Genomic DNA, 24,078 nt, shown 5'->3' with positions numbered 1-24,078 from the left:
TAGGGAGTTTGCGAAAAACGTCAATAGCGAGTTTGCTTAAACCAATAGTGAGTTTGGGGAAAAAAAGTCAATAGCGAGTTTGCATAAAGTCAATAAAGAGATTGCGAAAAAAAAAAAGCCAATATCTAGTTTGCGGAAAAAAAGTCAATAGAGAGTTTGGGGAAAAAAAAGGTCAATATCGAGTTTGCATTAAGTCAATAGCGAGTTTGCGAAAAAAAGCCAATATCTAGTTTGCGAAAAACGTCAATAGCGAGTTTGCATAAAGTCAATAGCCAGTTTGCAAAAAAAGTCAATAGCGAGTTTGCATAAAGTCAATAGCGAGTTTGCATAAATTCAATAGCGAGTTTGGGGGGAAAAAAGGTCAATATCGAGTTTGCATAAAAAAAAAGTCAATAGAGAGTTTGGGGAAAAAAAAGGTCAATATCGAGTTTGCGTAAAAAAAAGTCAATAGCGAGTTTAGGGAAAAAAGTCAATAGCGAGTTTAGGGAAAAAAGTCAATAGAGAGTTTAGGGAAAAAAAGGTCAATATCGAGTTTGCATAAAAAAAAAAAGTCAATAGCGAGTTTGGGGGAAAAAAAAGGTCAATATCGAGTTTGCATTAAGTCAATAGCGAGATTGCGAAAAAAGTCAATAGCGAGTTTGCGAAAAACGTCAATAGCGAGTTTGCTTAAACCAATAGCGAGTTTGCGAAAAAAGTCAATAGCGAGTTTGGGGAAAAAAAGTCAATAGCGAGTTTGCATTAGGTCAATAGCGAGATTGCGAAAAAAGTCAATAGCGAGTTTGCGAAAAAAAAAGCCAATATCTAGTTTGCGGAAAAAAAGTCAATAGAGAGTTTGGGGAAAAAAAAGGTCAATATCGAGTTTGCATTAAGTCAATATCGAGTTTGGGGAAAAAAAAGGTCAATATCGAGTTTGCATAAAAAAAGTCAATAGCGAGTTTGCGAAAAAAGTCAATAGCGAGTTTGGGGAAAAAAAAGGTCAATATCGAGTTTGCATAAAAAAAGTCAATAGCGAGTTTGCGAAAAAAGTCAATAGCGAGTTTAGGGAAAAAAAGTCAATATCGAGTTTGCATTAAGTCAATATCGAGTTTGGGGAAAAAAAAGGTCAATATCGAGTTTGCATAAAAAAAGTCAATAGCGAGTTTGCGAAAAAAGTCAATAGAGAGTTTGGGGAAAAAAAAGGTCAATATCGAGTTTGCATTAAGTCAATAGCGAGATTGCGAGAAACGTCAATAGCGAGTTTGGGGAAAAAAAGTCAATAGCGAGTTTGCATAAAGTCAATAGAGAGTTTGGGGAAAAAAAAGGTCAATATCGAGTTTGCATTAAGTCAATAGCGAGTTTGCGAAAAACGTCAATAGCGAGTTTGGGGAAAAAAAGTCAATAGCGAGTTTGCATAAAGTCAATAGAGAGTTTGAGGGAAAAAAAAGGTCAATATCGAGTTTGCATTAAGTCAATAGCGAGATTGCGAAAAAAGTCAATAGCGAGTTTGCAAAAAAAAGAGCCAATATCTAGTTTGCGGAAAAAAAGTCAATAGCGAGTTTGGGGAAAAAAAAAGGTCAATATCGAGTTTGCATTAAGTCAATAGCAGGTTTGCGAAAAAAAAGCCACTATCTAGTTTGCGGAAAAAAGTCAATAGTGAGTTTGCGAAAAACGTCAATAGCGAGTTTGCATAAAGTCAATAGCGAGTTTGCAAAAAAAGTCAATAGCGAGTTTGCATAAAGTCAATAGCGAGTTTGCGAAAAAAGTCAATAGCGAGTTTAGGGAAAAAAGTCAATAGCGAGTTTGCGAAAAAAGTCAAGAGAGTTTGGGGAAAAAAAGGTCAATATCGAGTTTGCATAAAAAAAAAAGTCAATAGAGAGTTTGGGGGAAAAAAAAGGTCAATATCGAGTTTGCGTAAAAAAAGTCAATAGCGAGTTTGCGAAAAAAGTCAATAGCGAGTTTAGGGAAAAAAAGTCAATAGCGAGTTTGCGAAAAAAGTCAATAGAGAGTTTGGGGAAAAAAAAGGTCAATATCGAGTTTGCATTAAGTCAATAGCGAGATTGCGAGAAACGTCAATAGCGAGTTTGGGGAAAAAAAGTCAATAGCGAGTTTGCATAAAGTCAATAGAGAGTTTGGGGAAAAAAAAGGTCAATATCGAGTTTGCGAAAAACGTCAATAGCGAGTTTGGGGAAAAAAAGTCAATAGCGAGTTTGCATAAAGTCAATAGAGAGTTTGGGGAAAAAAAAGGTCAATATCGAGTTTGCATTAAGTCAATAGCGAGATTGCGGAAAAAGTCAATAGCGAGTTTGCGAAAAAAAAAGCCAATATCTAGTTTGCGGAAAAAAAGTCAATAGAGAGTTTGGGGAAAAAAAAGGTCAATATCGAGTTTGCAAAAAAAAAGCCAATATCTAGTTTGCGGAAAAAAGTCAATAGTGAGTTTGCGAAAAACGTCAATAGCGAGTTTGCATAAAGTCAATAGCGAGTTTGCGAAAAAAGTCAATAGCGAGTTTGGGGAAAAAAAAGGTCAATATCGAGTTTACATTAAAAAAAAGTCAATAGAGAGTTTGGGGGAAAAAAAAAAGGTCAATATAGAGTTTGCGTAAAAAAAGTCAATAGTGAGTTTGCGAAAAAAGTCAATAGCGAGTTTAGGGAAAAAAGTCAATAGCGAGTTTAGGGAAAAAAGTCAATAGTGAGTTTAGGGAAAAAAGTCAATAGCGAGTTTGCGAAAAAAGTCAATAGAGAGTTTGGGGAAAAAAAAGGTCAATAGCGAGTTTGCGAAAAACGTCAATAGCGAGTTTGCGAAAAACGTCAATAGCGAGTTTGCATAAAGTCAATAGCGAGTTTGCGAAAAAAGTCAATAGCGAGTTTGCGAAAAAAGTCAATAGCGAGTTTGCGAAAAAAGTCAATAGCGAGTTTGCGAAAAAAGTCAATAGTGAGTTTGCGAAAAAAGTCAATAGCGAGTTTGCGGAAAAAAAGTCAATACCGAGTTTACGAAAAAGAAAAAGTCAATAGAGAGTTTGGGAAAAAAAAAGGTCAATATCGAGTTTGCGTAAAAAAAGTTAATAGCGAGTTTGGGGAAAAAAAGGTCAATATCGAGTTTGCATAAAAAAAAAGTCAATAGAGAGTTTGGGGGAAAAAAAGGTCAATATCGAGTTTGTGTAAAAAAAGTCAATAGCGAGTTTGTGTAAAAAAAGTCAATAGCGAGTTTAGGGAAAAAAAGTCAATAGCGAGTTTAGGGAAAAAAAGTCAATAGCGAGTTTAGGGAAAAAAAGTCAATAGAGAGTTTGGGGAAAAAAAAAAGGTCAATATCGAGTTTGCATTAAGTCAATAGCGAGATTGCGAAAAAAGTCAATAGCGAGATTGCGAAAAAAGTCAATAGCGAGATTGCGAAAAAAGTCAATAGCGAGTTTGCGAAAAAAGTCTATAGCGAGTTTGCGAAAAACGTCAATAGCGAGTTTGCTTAAACCAATAGCGAGTTTGCGAAAAAAGTCAATAGCGAGTTTGGGGAAAAAAGTCAATAGCGAGTTTGCATAAAGTCAATAGAGAGTTTGGGGAAAAAAAAGGTCAATATCGAGTTTGCATTAAGTCAATAGCGAGATTGCGAAAAAAGTCAATAGCGAGTTTGCGAAAAAAGAGCCAATATCTAGTTTGCGGAAAAAAAGTCAATAGAGAGTTTGGGGGAAAAAAAAGGTCAATATCGAGTTTGCATTAGGTCAATAGCGAGTTTGCAAAAAAAAAGCCAATATCTAGTTTGCGGAAAAAAGTCAATAGTGAGTTTGCGAAAAACGTCAATAGCGAGTTTGCATAAAGTCAATAGCGAGTTTGCAAAAAAAGTCAATAGCGAGTTTGCGAAAAGTCAATAGCGAGTTTGCGAAAAGTCAATAGCGAGTTTGCGAAAAGTCAATAGCGAGTTTGCGAAAAACGTCAATAGCGAGTTTGCATAAAGTCAATAGTGAGTTTGCATAAAGTCAATAGCGAGTTTGCGGAAAAAAGTCAATAGCGAGTTTGCGAAAAAAGTCAATAGCGAGTTTGCGGAAAAACTCAATAGCGAGTTTGCGAAAAAAGTCAATAGCGAGTTTGCGGAAAAAAAAAAAAGCCAATATCTAGTTTGCAGAAAAAATGTCAATATAGAGTTTGCGAAGAAAAAGCCAATAACGAGTTTAGGGAAAAAAGTCAATAGGGATTTGCGAAAAAAGTCAATATTGAGTTTGCGAAAAAAAGTCAATAGCGAGTTTGCGATAAAAAGTCAATAGCGAGTTTGCTAAAAAAAGTCAATAGCGAGTTTGCTAAAAAAAGTCAATAGCGAGTTTGCTAAAAAAAGTCAAGAGAGAGTTTAGGGAAAAAGTCAATAGCGAGTTTGCGGAAAAAATTCAGTAACGTGTTTGCGGAAAAATTCAATAGCTAAAAAAGTCAATAGAGAGTTTGTGGAAAAATTCAATAGAGTTTGCGAAAGAAAAGTCAATAGAGAGTTTGTGAAAAAAGCTGATAGTTTGCGAAAAAAAAGTCAATAGAGGGTTAGCAAAAAAAAAAGTCAATAGTTTGGAAAAAGTCAATAGGAAAGCTTGTAGAAAAAGGTCGATAGAGTTTGTGAAAATGTCAATAGTGAGTTTGCGAAAAAATGTCAATAGCGAGTTTGCAAAGAAAATTCAATAGAGTTTGCAAAAAAAGTAACTAATTAATTTGTGAAAAAAAATCAATAGCGTTAGTGAAACAAGTAAATGTAAAAAAAAGGGTGATAGCTTATGAAAAGTCACTAAAGAGTTTGAGAAAAAAAAAACAATAGTGAGTTGCGAAAAAAAATAGTAAATAGTGAATTTGCGGAAAAAAGTCAATAGCTTGCAGAAAAAGGTCGATAGAGCTTGTAAAAAAGTCAATAGTGAGTTTGTGAAGTAAAGTCCTGATAATAATACAAAATCCAGAAAAAAAAAAAGCTTGATTCTGATTGGCTGATGAGCATTCTAAGGTGTGATGTGATACCTGCTTTATTTACTAATAATTCAGTGGCCTGTGATCAATCATTCCTCAATTAATGTTTGCATGTTTTTGAGGACATAATGATTTCATATTTAGACTATTTTCTATTAAAAATATCTGTGTTACTATAACAAAAAAATAAACAAATACAATAATTTAATGCTGATGTAAAGCATTCAGAGCTATCATCATTTCACTACAGTGAGTGACAATATCTGCCACCATAACTGAAGAGAAGATAAAAGAAACAATAGAGGATTTAATGAATCATAAGAGAAATAAGACTTTATTTAAAATAAGAGTGTTTGCATTCACAGACATGCAACCAGAAGCATTGCATCTCTTTCACAGAAAAAGAGCCCGGCAGGCGGCTGATTAACACGTTTCTTAAATAACTGTCAGCTCATCAACAGAAGAGAGGAAGCCTGCACTACTGAAAGCTGACAGTTCAGTTAGTTAATTAGTCCTCTGAGAGTAATGAGTTTACTGTGTCCTGATGGTACACTTTACCACGGTTTATGCAATGAGCAGCCAGAACATGATGAGCAGAGCCACAAACAGGAAGAGGCGGGACAGGAACTGCTCATCCGTGTGCTGAGGCGTTCCTGGAGCCGCTGAAAACACAAAAATACATCAACATGTCACTTAGTTTACCGCAAAACTCACCAATCTCCAGTCAGCCTCTGTGGCTCTTTCATACTGCTGTAACCCCTTAACTGTTGCTTGCGTTGGGTATGCAGAACCGCTTCCAAGTTTTAAAGAACCAGCTATTTGATAAGACGTCCGCATTTCAATAACGTTCAATCGACTACGAGTCATTCTCACATGGCGAATGGCAGTGGGCATCAAAATAAATAAAAAAAACGAAATGTTTACTGCAATTTTTATCTCAAAATTCAGAAATTGCAGTATACAAACGTGCACAATTTTTTTAGAATTGCATAATACAAACTCACAAATTCACTATTGACTTTTTTTCTCAGAACAGTCTGATGTTGTGAATAAAGTCAATAGCGAGTTTGCAAAAAAAAGTCAATAACGAGTTTGCGAATAAAGTGAATAGTGAGTTTGCGAAAAAAAAAGCCATTGAGTTTGCAGATAAAGTCAACAGCGAGTTTGTGAATAAAGTCACTAGCGAGTTTGTGAATAAAGTCAATAGCGAGTTTGCGGAAGGAGGCGACAGCAAGTTTGCGAAAAAAAGTCAATATTGAGTTTGTGAAGAAAAGTCAATATTGAGTATGCGAAAAAAAGGCAATATCGAGTTTGTGAAAAAAAGTCAATATTGAGTTTGCGAATAAAAGTCAATAGCTAGTTTGTGGAAGTCAATATCGAGTTTGTGAATAAAAGTCAATATCGAGTTTGCGAATAAAAGTCAATATCGAGTTTGCGAAAAAAAGTTAATATCGAGTTTGCGAATAAAAGTCAATAGCTAGTTTGTGGAAGTCTACAGCGAGTTTGCGAATAAAAGTCAATATCGAGTTTGCGAATAAAAGTCAATATCAAGTTTGCGAAAAAAAGTCAATATTGAGTTTGCGAAAAAAAGTCAATATCGATTTTGTGAATAAGTCAATAGAGTGTGCAGAAGACTTCAACAGTGCGTTCGCGAAAAAAGTCAATATCGAGTTTGCGAAAAAACTAAATATTGAGTTTGTGAATAAAGTCACAAGCTAGTTTGTGGAAGTCTACAGCGAGTTTGCAAAAAAAGTCGATATCGAGTTTGTGAATAAAAGTCAATAGCTAGTTTGTGGATGTCTACAGCGAGTTTGCGAATAAAAGTCAATATCGAGTTTGCGAATAAAAGTCAATAGCTAGTTTGTGGAAGTCTACAGTGAGTTTGCGAATAAAAGTCAATATCGAGTTTGCGAATAGAAGTCAATATCGAGTTTGCGAATAAAAGTCAATATCGAGTTTGCGAATAAAAGTCAATATCGAGTTTGCGAATAAAAGTCAATATCGAGTTTGCGAATAAAAGTCAATATCGAGTTTGCGAATAAAAGTCAATAGCTAGTTTGTGGATGTCTACAGCGAGTTTGCGAATAAAAGTCAATATCGAGTTTGCGAATAAAAGTCAATAGCTAGTTTGTGGAAGTCTACAGCGAGTTTGCGAATAAAAGTCAATATTGAGTTTGCGAATAGAAGTCAATATCGAGTTTGCGAATAAAAGTCAATATCGAGTTTGCGAATAAAAGTCAATATCGAGTTTGCGAATAAAAGTCAATAGCTAGTTTGTGGAAGTCTACAGCGAGTTTGCGAATAAAAGTCAATATTGAGTTTGCGAATAGAAGTCAATATCGAGTTTGCGAATAAAAGTCAATATCGAGTTTGCGAATAAAAGTCAATAGCTAGTTTGCGAATAAAAGTCAATAGCTAGTTTGTGGAAGTCTACAGCGAGTTTGCGAATAAAAGTCAATATCGAGTTTGTGAATAAAAGTCAATAGCTAGTTTGTGGATGTCTACAGCGAGTTTGCAAAAAAAGTCGATATCGAGTTTGTGAATAAAAGTCAATAGCTAGTTTGTGGATGTCTACAGCGAGTTTGCAAAAAAAGTCAATATCGAGTTTGTGAATAAAAGTCAATAGCTAGTTTGTGGATGTGTAAAGCGAGTTTGCGAATAAAAGTCAATATCGAGTTTGCGAATAAAAGTCAATATCGAGTTTGCGAATAAAAGTCAATATCGAGTTTGCGAATAAAAGTCAATATCGAGTTTGCGAATAAAAGTCAATATCGAGTTTGCGAATAAAAGTCAATATCGAGTTTGCGAATAAAAGTTAATATCGAGTTTGCGAATAAAAGTCAATATCGAGTTTGCGAATAAAAGTCAATAGCTAGTTTGTGGAAGTCTACAGCGAGTTTGCGAATAAAAGTCAATATCGAGTTTGCGAATAAAAGTCAATAGCTAGTTTGTGGAAGTCTACAGCGAGTTTGCAAAAAAAGTCGATATCGAGTTTGTGAATAAAAGTCAATAGCTAGTTTGTGGATGTCTACAGCGAGTTTGCGAATAAAAGTCAATATCGAGTTTGCGAATAAAAGTCAATATCGAGTTTGCGAATAAAAGTCAATAGCTAGTTTGCGAATAAAAGTCAATATCGAGTTTGCGAATAAAAGTCAATATTGAGTTTGTGAATAAAAGTCAATAGCTAGTTTGTGGAAGTCTACAGCGAGTTTGCGAATAAAAGTCAATATCGAGTTTGCGAATAAAAGTCAATAGCTAGTTTGTGGAAGTCTACAGCGAGTTTGCGAATAAAAGGCAATATCGAGTTTGCGAATAGAAGTCAATAGCGAGTTTGCGAATATAAGTCAATATTGAGTTTGCGAATAAAAGTCAATATCGAGTTTGCGAATAAAAGTCAATATCGAGTTTGCGAATAAAAGTCAATAGCTAGTTTGTGGAAGTCTACAGCGAGTTTGCGAATAAAAGTCAATATCGAGTTTGCGAAAAAAAGTCAATAGCTAGTTTGTGGATGTCTACAGCGAGTTTGCGAATAAAAGTCAATATCGAGTTTGCGAATAAAAGTCAATATCGAGTTTGCGAATAAAAGTCAATAGCTAGTTTGCGAATAAAAGTCAATAGCTAGTTTGCGAATAAAAGTCAATATCGAGTTTGCGAATAAAAGTCAATATTGAGTTTGTGAATAAAAGTCAATAGCTAGTTTGTGGAAGTCTACAGCGAGTTTGCGAATAAAAGGCAATATCGAGTTTGCGAATAGAAGTCAATAGCGAGTTTGCGAATATAAGTCAATATTGAGTTTGCGAATAAAAGTCAATATCGAGTTTGCGAATAAAAGTCAATATCGAGTTTGCGAATAAAAGTCAATAGCTAGTTTGTGGAAGTCTACAGCGAGTTTGCGAATAAAAGTCAATATCGAGTTTGCGAATAAAAGTCAATAGCTAGTTTGTGGAAGTCTACAGCGAGTTTGCGAATAAAAGTCAATATCGAGTTTGCGAATAAAAGTCAATATTGAGTTTGCGAATAAAAGTCAATAGCTAGTTTGCGAATAAAAGTCAATAGCTAGTTTGCGAATAAAAGTCAATATCGAGTTTGCGAATAAAAGTCAATATTGAGTTTGTGAATAAAAGTCAATAGCTAGTTTGTGGAAGTCTACAGCGAGTTTGCGAATAAAAGGCAATATCGAGTTTGCGAATAGAAGTCAATAGCGAGTTTGCGAATATAAGTCAATATTGAGTTTGCGAATAAAAGTCAATAGCTAGTTTGTGGAAGTCTACAGCGAGTTTGCGAATAAAAGTCAATATCGAGTTTGCGAATAAAAGTCAATAGCTAGTTTGTGGAAGTCTACAGCGAGTTTGCGAATAAAAGTCAATATCGAGTTTGCGAATAGAAGGCAATATCGAGTTTGCGAATAAAAGTCAATATCGAGTTTGCGAATAAAAGTCAATATCGAGTTTGCGAATAAAAGTCAATAGCTAGTTTGTGGAAGTCTACAGCGAGTTTGCGAATAAAAGTCAATATCGAGTTTGCGAATAAAAGTCAATGAGTTAGCGGAAATAAAGTCAATAGCAAATTAAAAAAAAGTCTAAGATAAAAACAAGTGTGAGTGAGATATAAAATTTTTGTTTTTGATTGAACATCATACAGTCAAAAACATTTAAAGATATGCACAGATGAGCTTTTCAGAAAGAGATCAACAATGTTCATTTAGAGAATGTAAATAGTGAATTTCCATCTCATGCAAACCTGAAGGGCTTTTCATTACTATACTTTAGTCAAAATATGACAATTGTTTATCATTGTACAAGTCCAATAGTTATTAAAAACTAAAACCTAATAAGATTGTGTATTTTCAAAGCAAAAGACAAGAATTAAAGCCAAGAAGACAAGAATTAAAGACAAGAATTAAAGCAAATATTATCATAAGTTTTGAGAAAAGTTGCCATAAAAGACATTTTAAGACACTGATATTAATAAACGTCTCTGTTTGTTTGTGTGTTTAATGCCACATCAGGAGAAAAAGTCTACAACAGACGGTGAACTAAAAATGGTGAACAGACTGTTCAGTTTATCAGGCAGGCGAGGGTTGTGTTTTACCTGGCGGAGGTCTGCCATCATTGATATTAAACGCTGTGGCGAAGATCCCAAAAGGAAAAGCTCCAATACCAAACGACATCTGAAATCCTCCATCACCAAAACCAAATCCCTGAAAACCCTGCAGACACAAGCAAACTTCAGCAGGGGAGCAAGATTCACAGCATAGATGAAATCACACTAACCATATTGATTTGGTTAGCTCACATTGCTAGTTTTGTGCTGAAGTCATCTGTGCATGTCATTACGAACAAAAATAGCTTGAATTAAAATCTGAAAATGCACTTCCTGTCTGTTTCAGTTAAATTCTCAGATTAGGTCTGTCTGGGGGACTGGGCGTGGCTAACACACTTAACCACGCCCTCCAGCTGTCAGTTTTGAAAACAACACAAACAGTGAGGAGGAGTCTGTTAGGCCAAAGAGCTTAGAGACACTCAATAGAACGTTCCATTACAACAGCAGCGCCCAGCGATTCCGTCATTTTTGGGGTGAAAGCGATCGGCCGTCCATTGGATCTTATTGCTGCTTTGTTTTTATTTAAAAATCGCATTAAATCCGAGATACCATCTGAAAGACGCCAATACAACACTTAATATCACAATCCTCAGCACTTTTAATAGTTTATTTATTTTACAGGCTTAATGTTTATATTTTAACCATACTTATTTTCTTGGAACTGTCACTTTTAGGTGAAATTACTTTAGTTTACGCACTGGCGTAATATAAATTAACACGGACACGTTAAATTAAATTAACATGACTTTCAAAACAGGATGTTGATAACAGACTGACAGTGCACATTTTGTTGCAGTATTATACGTTATAATACTATTTAGTATTCTTTTCCAGTGTTGTCTGTTAAAGAAAGACTAATACAGCTTCTATGTAAAAATGCCCAAAATGATTGAATTCTGACACATAAATTCATCATATACATACACATCTATGTTGATATATTATATTATTATATATATATCTCCTGATCTGAATCCAATTAAACACATATAGGTCATTCTGAAGAGACATCAAGTTGAGCATCTCTGAGCAACTCTAAAAGAGGGGTTATTTTGAAGAATGGAAACGAGAGATGTTGCAAAATGAAGCCAACTTGTTCATTTCATGTCTAGAAGTCTTGGTTCTGTCATTAAAATCACGGATAACAATAGGATAATCTAAACATCAGAACAACAAACTAGATAAAGTAGTTTTTATGTGGGGTATACTCATTTTGCATCACCCTAATTGAAGTAGAACTAAAAAGATTAGTAATTTAAGTTATTTTGTTAACCTTGCCTTCATGTCATAAGTTAAACAGATATTATATTAAACTTAATCTTGTCAACATTTTGAACATTGTTTTCTTTTTATTGAGATGTTGTTTAAAATATTGCTTTTCAATGGGGGTGTATAAATATGCAATATTTTAACTCGTATTTAACTCAATATTGTTATTCATTCTGTCTAGCGTTAGTTATCCGTGCTGTTGTTCTATTGGAATTTTCATTCTAAATTGGCCGACGCGTGACTAGCGGCACCTAGTGGCTGTGTCCAAAACAGCAACAGAGTGTTGCCTCTTGGTGATTCTATGCTCTGGTTAGGCTGTAATAACTCTCCACAGCCCCTCTTCCCCATGTTTCTGAAGGAAACGCCTAGTTTACTAGATCCAATCAGCTCGCAGCAGAAAAAACAAGCCACGCCCACTGTTTATTCATTTAATATTCCGTTTCTCTACAAAAAATGTAATAAAAATAAACAAATAAATAAATTTAAATTGAAAAAAGTTGCAGCACCTGGTTCATGTGGATTTGTGAAAATAAAAGAGTCATTCACTGAATCATCCATTTAAGCGATTCATTCAAAACAAGTGATTCATTAAAAAAAAAAAACGAAGGCGAGTTTATTTCTAAAGCACATTTCATACATAATGGTAATTTACATAAACATCATAAAATACAACAAGTATAAAATAATAAAAACAACTTCCACAATTGATTTCGATTTTGCTTCAGAGTGTGCCAATTTGCATACGGTCCATCCTAAATAGTATTCGAAACTAGAACTAGTGTGTCCCAAATGGAAGTATGCTGAGATGAGTATTCCAAAGTTAAATAGATGATCTACTATTTCTGGTAGAAATTCGAAGCGTAAACCCGTCTGTACCATTAAGCCCAGACCTAAATCCTATTGAACATCTCTGGAGAGATCTGAAAATGGCTGTACACCGTCGCTTCCCATCCAACCTGATAGAGCTTGAGAGGTTCTGCAAAGGGGAATGGGCCAAAATTCCCAAAGACAGGTGTGCCAAGCTTGTGGCATCATATTCACAAAGACTTGAGGCTGTAATTGCTGACAAAGGTGCATCAACAAAGTATTGAGCAAAGCCTGTGAATACTGATGTACATCTGATTTTACAGCTAAATTTAGTTTTAATAAATTTGCAACAATTTCAGAAACTCTTCGTTCACATTGTCATTATGGGGGATTGTGTGTAGAATGTTGAGGAAATCAACCAATTCAATCCATTTTGGAATAAGACGGTAACATAAACAAATGTTGACAAAGTCAAGTGCCATCAATACTTTCCGGATACACTGTGCATATATATAAGGCAGGGAACTTCTGCATTATTTATATATATATATATTTATATATATATATTTATATATATATTTATATTTATATTTATATTTATATATATTTATAAATATATATATATATGGTATTGGGATTTTTTGTAGAAATTTAAAGAAATAAACTAAATAAATAGAAAAATAGTACTCAAAAATAAAATTATTGGGTCTTTTTCTGGTAAAAATGTAAGTGTAGAACCGTCTGTACTCGAATGCTAATATTGCACACAATACATTAGACTAAATACGATTAGAACTACAAATGAGAATAAAAAGTTTAAACAAACTACAAATTATGGCGGACACATGAGACCAACTCATAGGTGTAGAGCAGGGGTGTCCAAACGCAGTCCTGGAGGACCGGTGTCCTGCATATTTTAGTTCCAACCCCAATTAAACACACCTGAACCAGCTAATCAAGCTCAGTCTAGGTATACAAAAACATTCAGGCAGGTGTGTTGAAGGAAGTTGGAGCTAAACTATGCAGGACACCAGCCCTCCAGGACTGAGTTTGGACACCCTTGGTGTAGAGGCTTCTGTAAAGATGTTTGAATGACTATTTATTAATATCTAGACAACTGGAAAATATTCAAGTCATATTAATATGGGCCTTTAAATAATTGATCAACATTTAATACTTAAGGACCCCGCAGACACCCTGCTGTAGTCCAATTACAAGCATTTTAAAATACGGTTTACATACAGTACAGTGTAAAAAGTGCTCATCTTACTTAGAGTTTTTGTTTTCTATCCAAATATCTAAAAACAAAGCCTAAATCAAGAAGCATTTTCTAGACAAGCAACAAATATAGCCTTGTTTTCAGGAATATTGAGACAAAATTTGGTGAGTTTTTCATTATAACAAGCAAAATAGTCTGAAAATGGGGAGAGAATAATTATTTTGCTTTCACTTTAATATAAGCACAGTCAGCTTCCCCAATTGTCAGATTATTTTGCTTGTTTTAAGGTAAAACTCACTTCATTTTGACTCATTATTCCTGAAAACAAGACTATATTTGTTGCTTGTCTAGAAAATTGTGTAGAAGTTTTCCGTTGAGCTTTTATATAGTTTTATCTAGTGTATCAGAGTGAACAGAAGACGCCCAAAGATCAGTGTTTTCACAGCGTACATTAAAGCAATAGTTCACCTTAAAAATTAAACACCTGTCACTTATTCTTCTTTTACTTGTTCCAAACCTTTAGGATGTTCTTTCTTCTGTTGAACACAAAGAAGATATTTCGAAGAATGTTGGAAACCATTGAATTCTAGAGTATTTGTTTCTCCTACTACAGAAGTCAATGGTTACTGTTTGTCAGCATTCTTCAAACTATCTTCTTTTGTGTTCAACAGAAGAAACTCAAGACAGTTTGAAAACACAAGGTAAATAGTGAATAAATCATTTCTGTGAACTTTACCTATAATGTTATTAATATTGTGGCTTAATATACCCAAACGAAAACAAGATTATTATACATCCCCCATTTAGAGATTTTTTTGCTTGTTTTAGGCAAAACTCACATCATTTTGACTCATTATTCCTGAAAACAATAAAATGTGATAATATTAAAACATGCGTTTAGAAAATCTTGATTTAAGAACTTTTAGATATTTGGACTAGAAACAAGACTTAAACTCTGAATAAAGCCTGTTTTGCAGTGTGGAATCTGATTACATGTAACCCACAGCTCTAAAAGCATTATTGTTCATCATAAACGATCATCACGCAAGAATGTAAAGCATGATGATAATGTGATGCAACCCAGACGTCAGCTGCTGTCCGCAGAGACTCGGAGACATTAATTAGCCCCGGAGAGACACTCGTTTGCTTAATGAATTACCTACAGGTTGGCACTACAGCAACCAGAGCCATGCATGTAAGTGTTTCATCACAAACGTCTAGCGCAATGACACACACAGCGTTGCACACACAACAGTGTCATGAACAAATAAATATTGCAAATCTGCAACAAATGCTTTTCTTACTCAGAGTTCTTGACTTGTTTCTAGTCCAAATATCTTCAAATTCTTAAATCAAGAAGCATTTCTAGACTTTTCTAGTCTTCTAGTCTTGCTTTCAGAAATAATGAGTCAAAATGAAGTGAGTTTTTCATTAAAATGAGCACAATAATCTGCCAATGGGGGATGTGTAATAATATTGTTTCGCTTTGAAATAAGATTTGGTTTCCCCCCATTGGCAGATTATTTAGTTTGTTTTAAGAATAAATTCACTTAACTTAAATGATTATTCAAACTACCATTTATATATATTGTTATTCAGGCATTTATTAATAGTATAATTAATAATAGTTACTTTATATGTTAATAAATGCTTTATTAAAGGGCATGAAACCCCCTCTATCAGTTCAACTCTACATCAGAATTTTTTCTAAAGATGCTCCAAGATGGGCGTGGAGCTCTGAGAGGAGAGGGAGGAGTGGGAGTGGCCACAGAGCAGGGGAAAAGAGGGGAGTGAACATCTGTTGTCAGTCGGCTCACAAAATGAGACACAAGCCATGAGGACTTTTTAGTTTTTTAACGTTAAAAAGCTTAAAGTGGCATTTAAAGGCTTCACTAGGGTAATCAGGGTAATTAGGCAAGTCATTGTATAACAGTGGTTTGTTCTGGAGACTATCCATAATAAATATTGCTTAAGGGGGCTAATAATATTGACCTTAAAATGGGTTTAAAACTATTAAAAACTGCTTTTATTCTAGCTGAAATAAAACAAATAAGACTTTCTCCAGAAGAAAACATATTATCAGACATACTGTGAACATTTCCTGAATCTGTTCAACATCATCTGGGAAATATTTGAAGAAGAAATATTGCACAGGGGGTGAATAGTTTAGCCCTCAGCTGTATGTGCTGATACTCACTCCACGATTCTCCGGTTCTGGACGCTGGCCTTGTGGTCGCGGAGGAGTTTTCTCTCTGAAATCACAAGACAATTCACTTTATATTTCAATCAATGAGTTTATTTTATTTATTTGTAAGCGCTGTCACATTATTACACTGCAAAACATGCTCGCCTCACTTATTGTCCTGTTTATACTTCTTATTATATTGCAGAACTTATTGATATTATATTCGTGGCTCCGGTTTCCCCCACAGTCCAAACACATGCGCTATAGGGGAATTGATGAACTACATTGGCCGTAGTGTATGAGTGTGTGTGTGTGTGTGTGTGTGTGTGTGAATGAATGTGTATGGGTGTTTCCCAGTAGTGGGTTGCAGCTGGAAGGGCATCCGCTGTGTAAAACATATGCTGGAATAGTTGGCGGTTCATTCCACTGTGGTGCCCCCTGATGAATGAGAGACTAAGCCAAATGAAAATGAATGAATGAATGAATGCATGCAGTTTTAGACACCAGCACCTGCTAAATGACTGGATGTAAATGATGGGAAATGAAGTCATAGTGTGTGTGTGTGTGTGTGTGTGTGTGTGTGTGTGTGTGTGTATATATGTGTACCTGGGGTCCTGCTGGCCGGTGCTGCCTCTGCCGTAGAGCGGGATCACTTTATCCCGACTGATGCCTGCTTTACACACCGGACACACCTGTCTGTTCGGACGTGTCTCTAACCACTGCACACACGCACGCAAACACACACACACACACACACACACACACACACACACACACACACACACACACACACACACACACATGCAAAGACGCACAGACAAAAAAAGTAAACAAAAAGTAAACTATTTATTTTGCAACACCACAAAATAAATGGTAGAGCTCAATATGAAAAGATAGACTTTTTATTTTGTTCATACGACATACACTCAGCGGCCACTTTATTAGGTACACCGGTACAACTGCTTGTTAACACGAATGTCTAATCAGCCAATCACATGGCAGCAGCTCAATGCATTTAGGCATGTAGACATGGTCAAGACGATCTGCTGCAGGTCAAAGCGAGCATCAGAATGGGGAAGAAAGGGGATTTAAGAGACTTTGAACGTGGCATGGTTGTTGGTGCCAGACGGCCTGCTCTGAGTATTTCAGAAACTGCTGATCTACTGGGATTTTCACGCACAACCATCTCTAGGGTTTACAGAGAATGGTCCGACAAAGAGGAAATATCCAGTGAGCGGCAGTTCTGTGAGCGCAAATGCCTTGTTGATGCCAGAGGTCAGAGGAGAATGGCCAGACTGGTTCCAGCTGTTAGAAAGGCAACAGTAACTCAAATACGCACTCGTTACAACCGAGGTCTGCAGAAGAGCATCTCTGAACACACAACACGTCCAACCTTGAGGCGGATGGGCTACAGCAGCAGAAGACCACACCGGGTGCCGCTCCTGTCAGCTAAGAACAGGAAACTGAGGCTACAATTCACACAGGCTCACCAAAACTGGACAATAGAAGATTGGAGAAACGTTGCCTGGTCTGATGAGTCTCCATTTCTGCTGCCACATTCAGATGCTCGGCTCACAATTTGGCCTCAACAACATGCAAGCATGGATCCATCCTGCCTTGTATCAGCGGTTCAGGCTGCTGGTGGTGGTGTAATGGTGTGGGGGAGATTTTCTTGGCACACTTTGGGTCCATTAGTACCAATTGAGCATCGTGTCAACACCACAGCCTACCTGAGTATTGTTCTGACCATGTCCATCCCTTTATGAGCACAGTGTCTCCATCTTCTGATGGCTACTTCCAGCAGGATAACGCACCATGTCATAAAGCATCTCAGACTGGTTTCTTGAACATGACAATAAGTTCACTGTACTCAAATGGCCTCCACAGTCCCCAGAGCTCAATCCAATAGAGCACCTTTGGGATGTGGTGGAACGGGAGATTGGCATCATGGATGTGCAGCCGACAAATCTGCAGCAACTGCGTGATGCTATCATGTCAATATGGACCAAAATCTCTGAGGAATATTTCCAGTAGCTTGTTGAATCTCTGACATGAAGGATTAAGCCAGTTCTGAAGGCAAAAGGGGTCTAACCCGGGACTAGTAACTAGTGTACCTAATAAAGTGGCCGTTGAGTGTATATCATATTGCACAGGCCTAATGGTAATGACTATACAGACTTCAGTAACTCACCTGATGCAAGCATGGCCAGCTGTGATCCCATTGCAGAAGGAAAGAGAAATAAGTGTTAAGAAATCAATGTTTTTTCCTCATTACTCTCTGTATTAAACTGCTTTTCCACTGCACACAACAAACCACAGATCAGAAGCTGTTTGAAGTTTTTCCTAATATTTATCTAGACGTATGCGACTGCTGGACAGGATGTGCTGTACTCCAGTGTTGTTCAATGAGGTCTGTGTGTGTGAGATGATACTTATTTAGTCATTGATTAAATTTGATCTGAAAAAAAATTATTTTTATTCACAAACGAGTAATAAATGAAGAGAATAAAGGTCTAAAACACATTGTAGACTGGCAATGCTAAGTTGAACATGGCATTTTCATGTCTGTCATAATGGGCTCTATTTAATCATTAAGGGCGTCTGAATCCACTTTTGCTATTTTAAGGACAGATAAATCCGCTCTGTGCCCGGCGCATGGTCTAACAGGGTTGAGCTTATTCTCTTAATGAGTTCTGAGTGTGTTTTGAGCATAACCTGTATTAAACCAATCAGAGACTCATCTCTCATTCCCTTTAAGAGTCAGTTGCGTCGCTCCATGGTGCATTTGCTATTTACATGGCGACTTTGTGTAGAAACTGAACGCTTCACTAGCGAGAAAACAGTTAAACAGAGCATCTGCAGCGCGAGGATAAAGAACAAGCCTCCTCCATTCAGCCTCTTTACTTTCTCTTTATTTTACTCCTTTACTTTGGTGGAGTAAGGAAACGGTGGAAACTCACTCCACTGAACACATCCATTAGCCCACATATTTAATTTCCTTTGTTAAGCTCAAAGATTTGATCAAAACTATTTCTAAATTCAGTTCTAATCTCCAGCAAAGAAATAAATGAACAATAATAATGAAGTGTGGTCAAAACACTGAGTTATATCCACACACACGTCCTGTTCTGATGCCCCATATGGTGATGCAGACGTCTCCAAAACCCCACAGCTGGACAAATCTACACTAGTGTTTATTAAAACAGATATAAATCTGCAGATAATCAATAATCCTGCTGATAATAATCACATTATACAGATGCAGATGATCATTAATAAACTGATAAAGCCCCCCGAGGTGAAGAAGGCATGGATGCAGTGCTGTTTATATTGACGTAGAAAATCATCATTTCTGGGTCATTTTAATCCTTTAATTGTTTTCATCTGTAAAGATATGTGTGTGTTGCTGTTCATCCTGTGTGTATTCAGCAGTGTTTGGACCTCTATAGGCGCATAACTAACGCGCTCTGCTGGACTTTAGAGCAGCTTTTAGTTGGTCAGTGTTGCGGTCTATTTCAGTTCTTCAGAATAGCAACGCTTCAACAATGCGCCTTAACACACCTCCTTTAAAGACCAGCACACACGAGTCCACAGAGTGACACAAATATATTTGCTGTTTTAACAACGTAGCATAAAACCTGAAAAATTACTGCTGCGCTGATCTGAAAATAGCAACAAATCACACCAAAGACGTCTTACACCTTATTGCGCCGGGTGTATGATAGGACCCTTTGTCAATTCCGTGTGAATTCCCACAGTCATGTCTGAATGTCATGTGCAGTGGAAAGGTTTATTGTTGTGAAGGCCTCACCAGAAGAGATGTCCACACAGACTGATGACAGCATCTTTAGATGTGTCCAGACAGATGTTACACTCAAACGTGCTGTCCTGAGCTCCTCCACCTCCACCGCTGCTTTCTCCTGCTGTCTGACCATTCGCTGCTGCTGAAGACGATGATGATGAAGAACTCTCACTGGCTGCCGCACTGGCCATTCTCAGCTACACAAAACCCTAAACATAAACACAGACACACACACACATGCATTAGATGTGCTTATACTAAAGGGTAAACAAAAGGCGGAGCTAGACGCGCAGCTGAACGCTATTGGTTTACAGAGATACGTCACTCGCTCGTGCACAAGCAGGAGAATGAAAACAAAGGAAGCGCTATTTTTAAACACACAGCCGAGACATTACACTGTAATAATACATGCACATAATAACGATCTTCTTGAGCTGATGATAATAACGTGCACATGATTATTGAAGAGCTTCTGATTTCCAATCCTTTCAGAAACAGACAAACGTGAGAGTGAAGCACGAAAAAACAAAGGAGCAAATGATTCTTTCAGCAACCTAAAACATGATCAAACTGCCATGTTCAGCTATTATCATCAGCTTCTGGACTATTATGAACTGGGAATGACGGAGTTACACTCTAACTGTATGTTCACACTGAAAGCGACGAGAGCAAAGTAGCCGGAAGTCATTCATTTTCAATGAGAGCCGGCGGCGACAAGCGGCGAGGAGCACTGCGGCACGTCTTCGCCAGTGTGTGTATCAAGGAGAGTTGAAATCAAGTCAACTTTATTGTAATGAGCTATGATGCGGTTCGGCGGCAACCAATCAGAATGTAGAAGCCCACCGTTTAAGAGGAGTTCAGAGAACACAGACCTGTGAACTTTGGTTCTGATTATTGCGGTCGCCAGATTTTCAATTATTTACAATGTTTTCTTACAGGAACATACATCAAATAAGTTACTGGCGAGTTACTGCTGTGCATTAATGTTTTATATATATATTTATCTTTAAAAAAGCGGGAATCTCATGTGACAGTACAAAACAGTACTGCTGCTTCAGGATATTTCAGACATATGGACACATTGGATAATTAAGTGGAGCAAAGCCACAGTGCAAGCAACTTGATCTTCCATTGTTAAATGAATTTGATAAGTGCGCAACATTTTCACGCTAGAAAGCATGTTTTATACAGGAATGTAACTGATATGCTGCAACGGCCCCTGTAAATACAAGATCAATGTAGAGAATTTTGACGCTCTCGCCGCCGGAGCTGAAGGCAGACAGCGTTGTCGCCAGGGCGGCCAGAGCGACCCTGGACACTCTCACTGCTTTTGGTGTGAACACACAGTAACAGAGGCTACATGTGCAGCTGAAGATTACACACACAGATAAGAGGTTTGCTCTGAATGTGGGCTGTATGTTTTGTTGTCTTTGAACTCAAATAAGGACTAAATGTCTGCTGTGTGTAGTTCTTCTGTAGTTGGTAACATATAGGAGACTGTAAGGGGCTGTATGTGTTTATATATGTTCATTTATTTACTTATTTATTTTATATAATTACAGACGCTACAGTAGGCTATTTCACAGTATCATTGATCTGCAGATATAATCTAATCATGTTGATAAAAAGATTAGTGATGAACATTTATACACAGGTGTTTATGTGTATAGAGCAGAGGTGGGCAAACTCGGTCCTGGAGGGCCGGTGTCCTGCACAGTTTAGCTCCAACTCTAATCAAACACACCTGCTTATGGATTTCTAGTGATCTTGAAGACACTGATTAGCTTGTTCAGGTGTGTTTGATTAGTGTTGGAGCTAAACTGTGCAGGACACCGGCCCTCCAGGACTGAGTTTGCCCACCCCTGGTATAGAGCATCTGTTGTGTGAGAAGTGCTTCTCATATGATACATGGACGACCTGTACAGCTTTACTGTAGACATTTCCTTAAGCGAGAATGACGTCGACTGAAACGTTCTGTCGTACACCATGTCCACACTTTTAGCAGTGGAAACGCAAGTCTGACAAAGGTGACCCGTAATGGAACTTACTGTACCACTCAGTGTAAACGGGCCATTTTAGGTACCTTTTGACAGTGTAAACGGGCCATCAGACTATAATGCACATACATTATTCACATTCTTTCCTTTATAATGACCATCATTCATTGCATGATTTGCAGAATTTGTAAGTAAGTGTAACAATAGTTCCTATGTGCATAACTATAGCCATGTAGATTTTAAAATTATCTTAAAAACACATTTAAAAATGGCAGTTTTGCCCAAAATACTCTCTTATTGTCGTCTGATTTACTCAAACCAATAGACTTTACACAGTTAACAACAACAAATATTTCATAATTTCAAACTAAATATCATGACAGAGGTAAAGTTGGGATTTTATATTTGGATATTCAGACATTCTCCTTAATAATATAATATCAGAAGAGTACATTGTTCACAGTCAGATAGATAGTGCTGAGGCTGTTTTGAAGTCATACTTGCATGCTAATTCAGTCCCAATATTCAAAGTAGTGTGGTAAACAATATTAAGACTGCTAAATAAACAAACTTGCGAATACTGATAATAGGACAAGACCATTTATTTATTTCATTACAATAAGCGTTTCTCTAAACGTGGCTTAATGTCCCTTAACCGCCATATGTACTTTAACATATACCTGTATCTGCACTTGCTGCTATTGCACTGCTGGTTAGACCTAAACTGCATTTCGTTGCCTTGTACTTGTACATGTGTAATGACAATAAAGTTGAATCTAATGTAATTAACAACAAACGGGGAAAATGCCTTTAGACGATCTTGTAAACAACAACAGGACACGGCAGACTCTGCTCTTCTTCTTGGCTTTGTGGCTGTACATCAAGACCAAGACAAGGTTTGTTTGAGCTTGGGTCGACCATGGCTCATTATTATATGAATATAGTATTACGGTGTAATCTCTCGGCTGTTTTTTTAAAAACGGTGCTTCCTTTGTTTTCATTCTCCTGTCTTGTGCACACACTAGTGACGGATCTCTTTAAACCAATAGTGTTCAGCTGCGCATCTAGCTCCGTCTTTTGGTACCATTTCCAAAGGATACTTGGCACAACAAAATGGTACCCAAAAGTTAGTACGGTACAGTTCGCTTTTAGGTACCTTTTGACAGTGGAAACGGCCATAAAAGTGGTACAGTTTGCTTTTTGGTACCTTTTGAGATTGTTCACATTCTTTACTTTATAATGACCATCATCCATTGCATGATTTACAGAATTTGTCAGTGTATTTGTTGGTAACGAAGGTGCTTTTTTGTACAGTGCGCCTAAGCTATAGAATGACCTACCCATCAGCATCAGGAACGCTGCTTCTCTAGACCGTTTTAAGAAACTTCTCAAGACTCACCTTTTTACTGTTGCTTTTAACTTAGATTGATTATTTTTGTTAATTTAATCATCTAATTGTATTGAGCCGTTTATATTTTATTTTGATCTATTTATTTTTTTTTTTGGTTTTAACAGTTTTTATTGTTCTTGTTTTTTACTGTTTGACTTGTATGCTTTGTAGCACTTTAGGTCTGAGAAAAGTGCACTATAAATAAAATGTATTCTTATTATTACTAGTAACAATAGTTCCAATAAATGGCTTAAACCACATTAAATGGCAGTTTGGCCCGAAATACTCTCTAATTATCGTCTGACATTTACTCAAACCACTAGATTTTACACATTTAACAACAACAAATATTTCATAATTCCATCTAAATATCATGACAGAGGTAAAGTTGAGATTTTAGAGGGTTTATATTTGGATATTCAGACATTCTCCTTAATAATATAACATCAGAAAATTATTGTTTGCAAATTCTAAATAGAAAAATAATATTAGCAACTGATGGCTATCAAAGTACAACCTTGTTCACAGTCAGTTAGATAGTGCTGATGCTGATTTGAAGTCATACTTGCATGCTAATTCAGACTCAACATTTAAAGTTATGTGGTAAACAATATTAAGCCTGCTAAATGAATGAACGTGCGAACAGAAAACCAACTTTACCTCTATAGCATAATTCAGTATGATCAACTTATTCTCTGATATATTTACATATAGCTAAAAATTATTGTTTTGCTTCATACTAACAATAAGACAAGGCCATTTATTGATTTCTACAGCACACTTCACACTCAATGGTAATTCAACGTGCTTTACATACACAAGAATAAGAGACATAAAATACAAGAAAATAAAGACAAACACTATCCCACCACTATTTAGACATTTTATAATCAATAAAGTGATATTGAAGATCACAAATAGAGATGTCTCCTCAATTCTGAGTATTTATAAAGACTTTTGTGTGATAAATCGTGTTATTCATAACAACACGCAGCTCTTTTCGCGTCGGAATCCGCTAAAATGGCTGTATATCGGCTAATCTTGATTTTTTTAAGCATAAATAACCAACTGTGAGTTAAATAAACAAGCTAGTTCGTCTGTAATCGTGTATAATAGCGATAAACGCTTACCTGCGCGTCTGAGGAGAACACGAGAAACACGAGCCGCTGCTCTTCAACTTCAGCTGATGCGTCAACAAACAGCCATCGCTCCAGCCCGGAAGCGCAGCCTGCTGACGGCACGCGCGCTCGACCAATAAGGACGCGCTTTCAGAAGTGAGGCGTTGTGAAGACTAGCTGGGTTCAAAACATAAATATGTATATTATTGTTTTAAACTATTATAAATCACCAATAACGCGTTTAATAATAATTCTGAGCATTTCTAAAAGTTTTTAATTGATTATT

The 24,078-nt window shown here is 36.6% G+C and overlaps 1 protein-coding gene across 1 annotated transcript; it reads right to left on the bottom strand.

The window, feature by feature from the left end:
- Positions 1 to 5,208: 5,208 nt before the first annotated feature.
- On the bottom strand, positions 5,209 to 23,896 carry rnf185 (ring finger protein 185). Its single transcript, XM_056457187.1, has 7 exons — positions 23,805 to 23,896; positions 19,297 to 19,496; positions 17,677 to 17,695; positions 16,092 to 16,204; positions 15,498 to 15,552; positions 9,994 to 10,111; positions 5,209 to 5,564 (listed from the first exon to the last, which is right to left on the bottom strand). Exons 2-7 carry the CDS (start codon positions 19,476 to 19,478, stop codon positions 5,467 to 5,469), a joined length of 585 nt encoding a protein of 194 aa, XP_056313162.1. The 5' UTR covers positions 19,479 to 19,496; positions 23,805 to 23,896; the 3' UTR covers positions 5,209 to 5,466.
- Between the last annotated feature and the right edge of the window lie 182 nt (positions 23,897 to 24,078).

This window comes from Danio aesculapii, chromosome 5 (genome assembly GCF_903798145.1).
Source record: "Danio aesculapii chromosome 5, fDanAes4.1, whole genome shotgun sequence".
NCBI lineage: Eukaryota > Metazoa > Chordata > Actinopteri > Cypriniformes > Danionidae > Danio > Danio aesculapii.
Note: the sequence above shows the minus strand (reverse complement) of the source record. Positions and strands in the feature narration are given on the sequence as shown.

Coding starts and splice junctions, on each gene's coding strand:
- rnf185 (XM_056457187.1), bottom strand. CDS start 19,478: ATGGCCAGTGCGGCAGCCAGTGAGAGTTCTTCATCATCATCGTCTTCA. Junction 10,112..15,497: donor CAGAACCGGAGAATCGTGGA/GTGAGTATCAGC, acceptor TTGTGTCTGCAG/GGTTTTCAGGGATTTGGTTT. Junction 5,565..9,993: donor TGATGGCAGACCTCCGCCAG/GTAAAACACAAC, acceptor TTGTGTTTTCAG/CGGCTCCAGGAACGCCTCAG.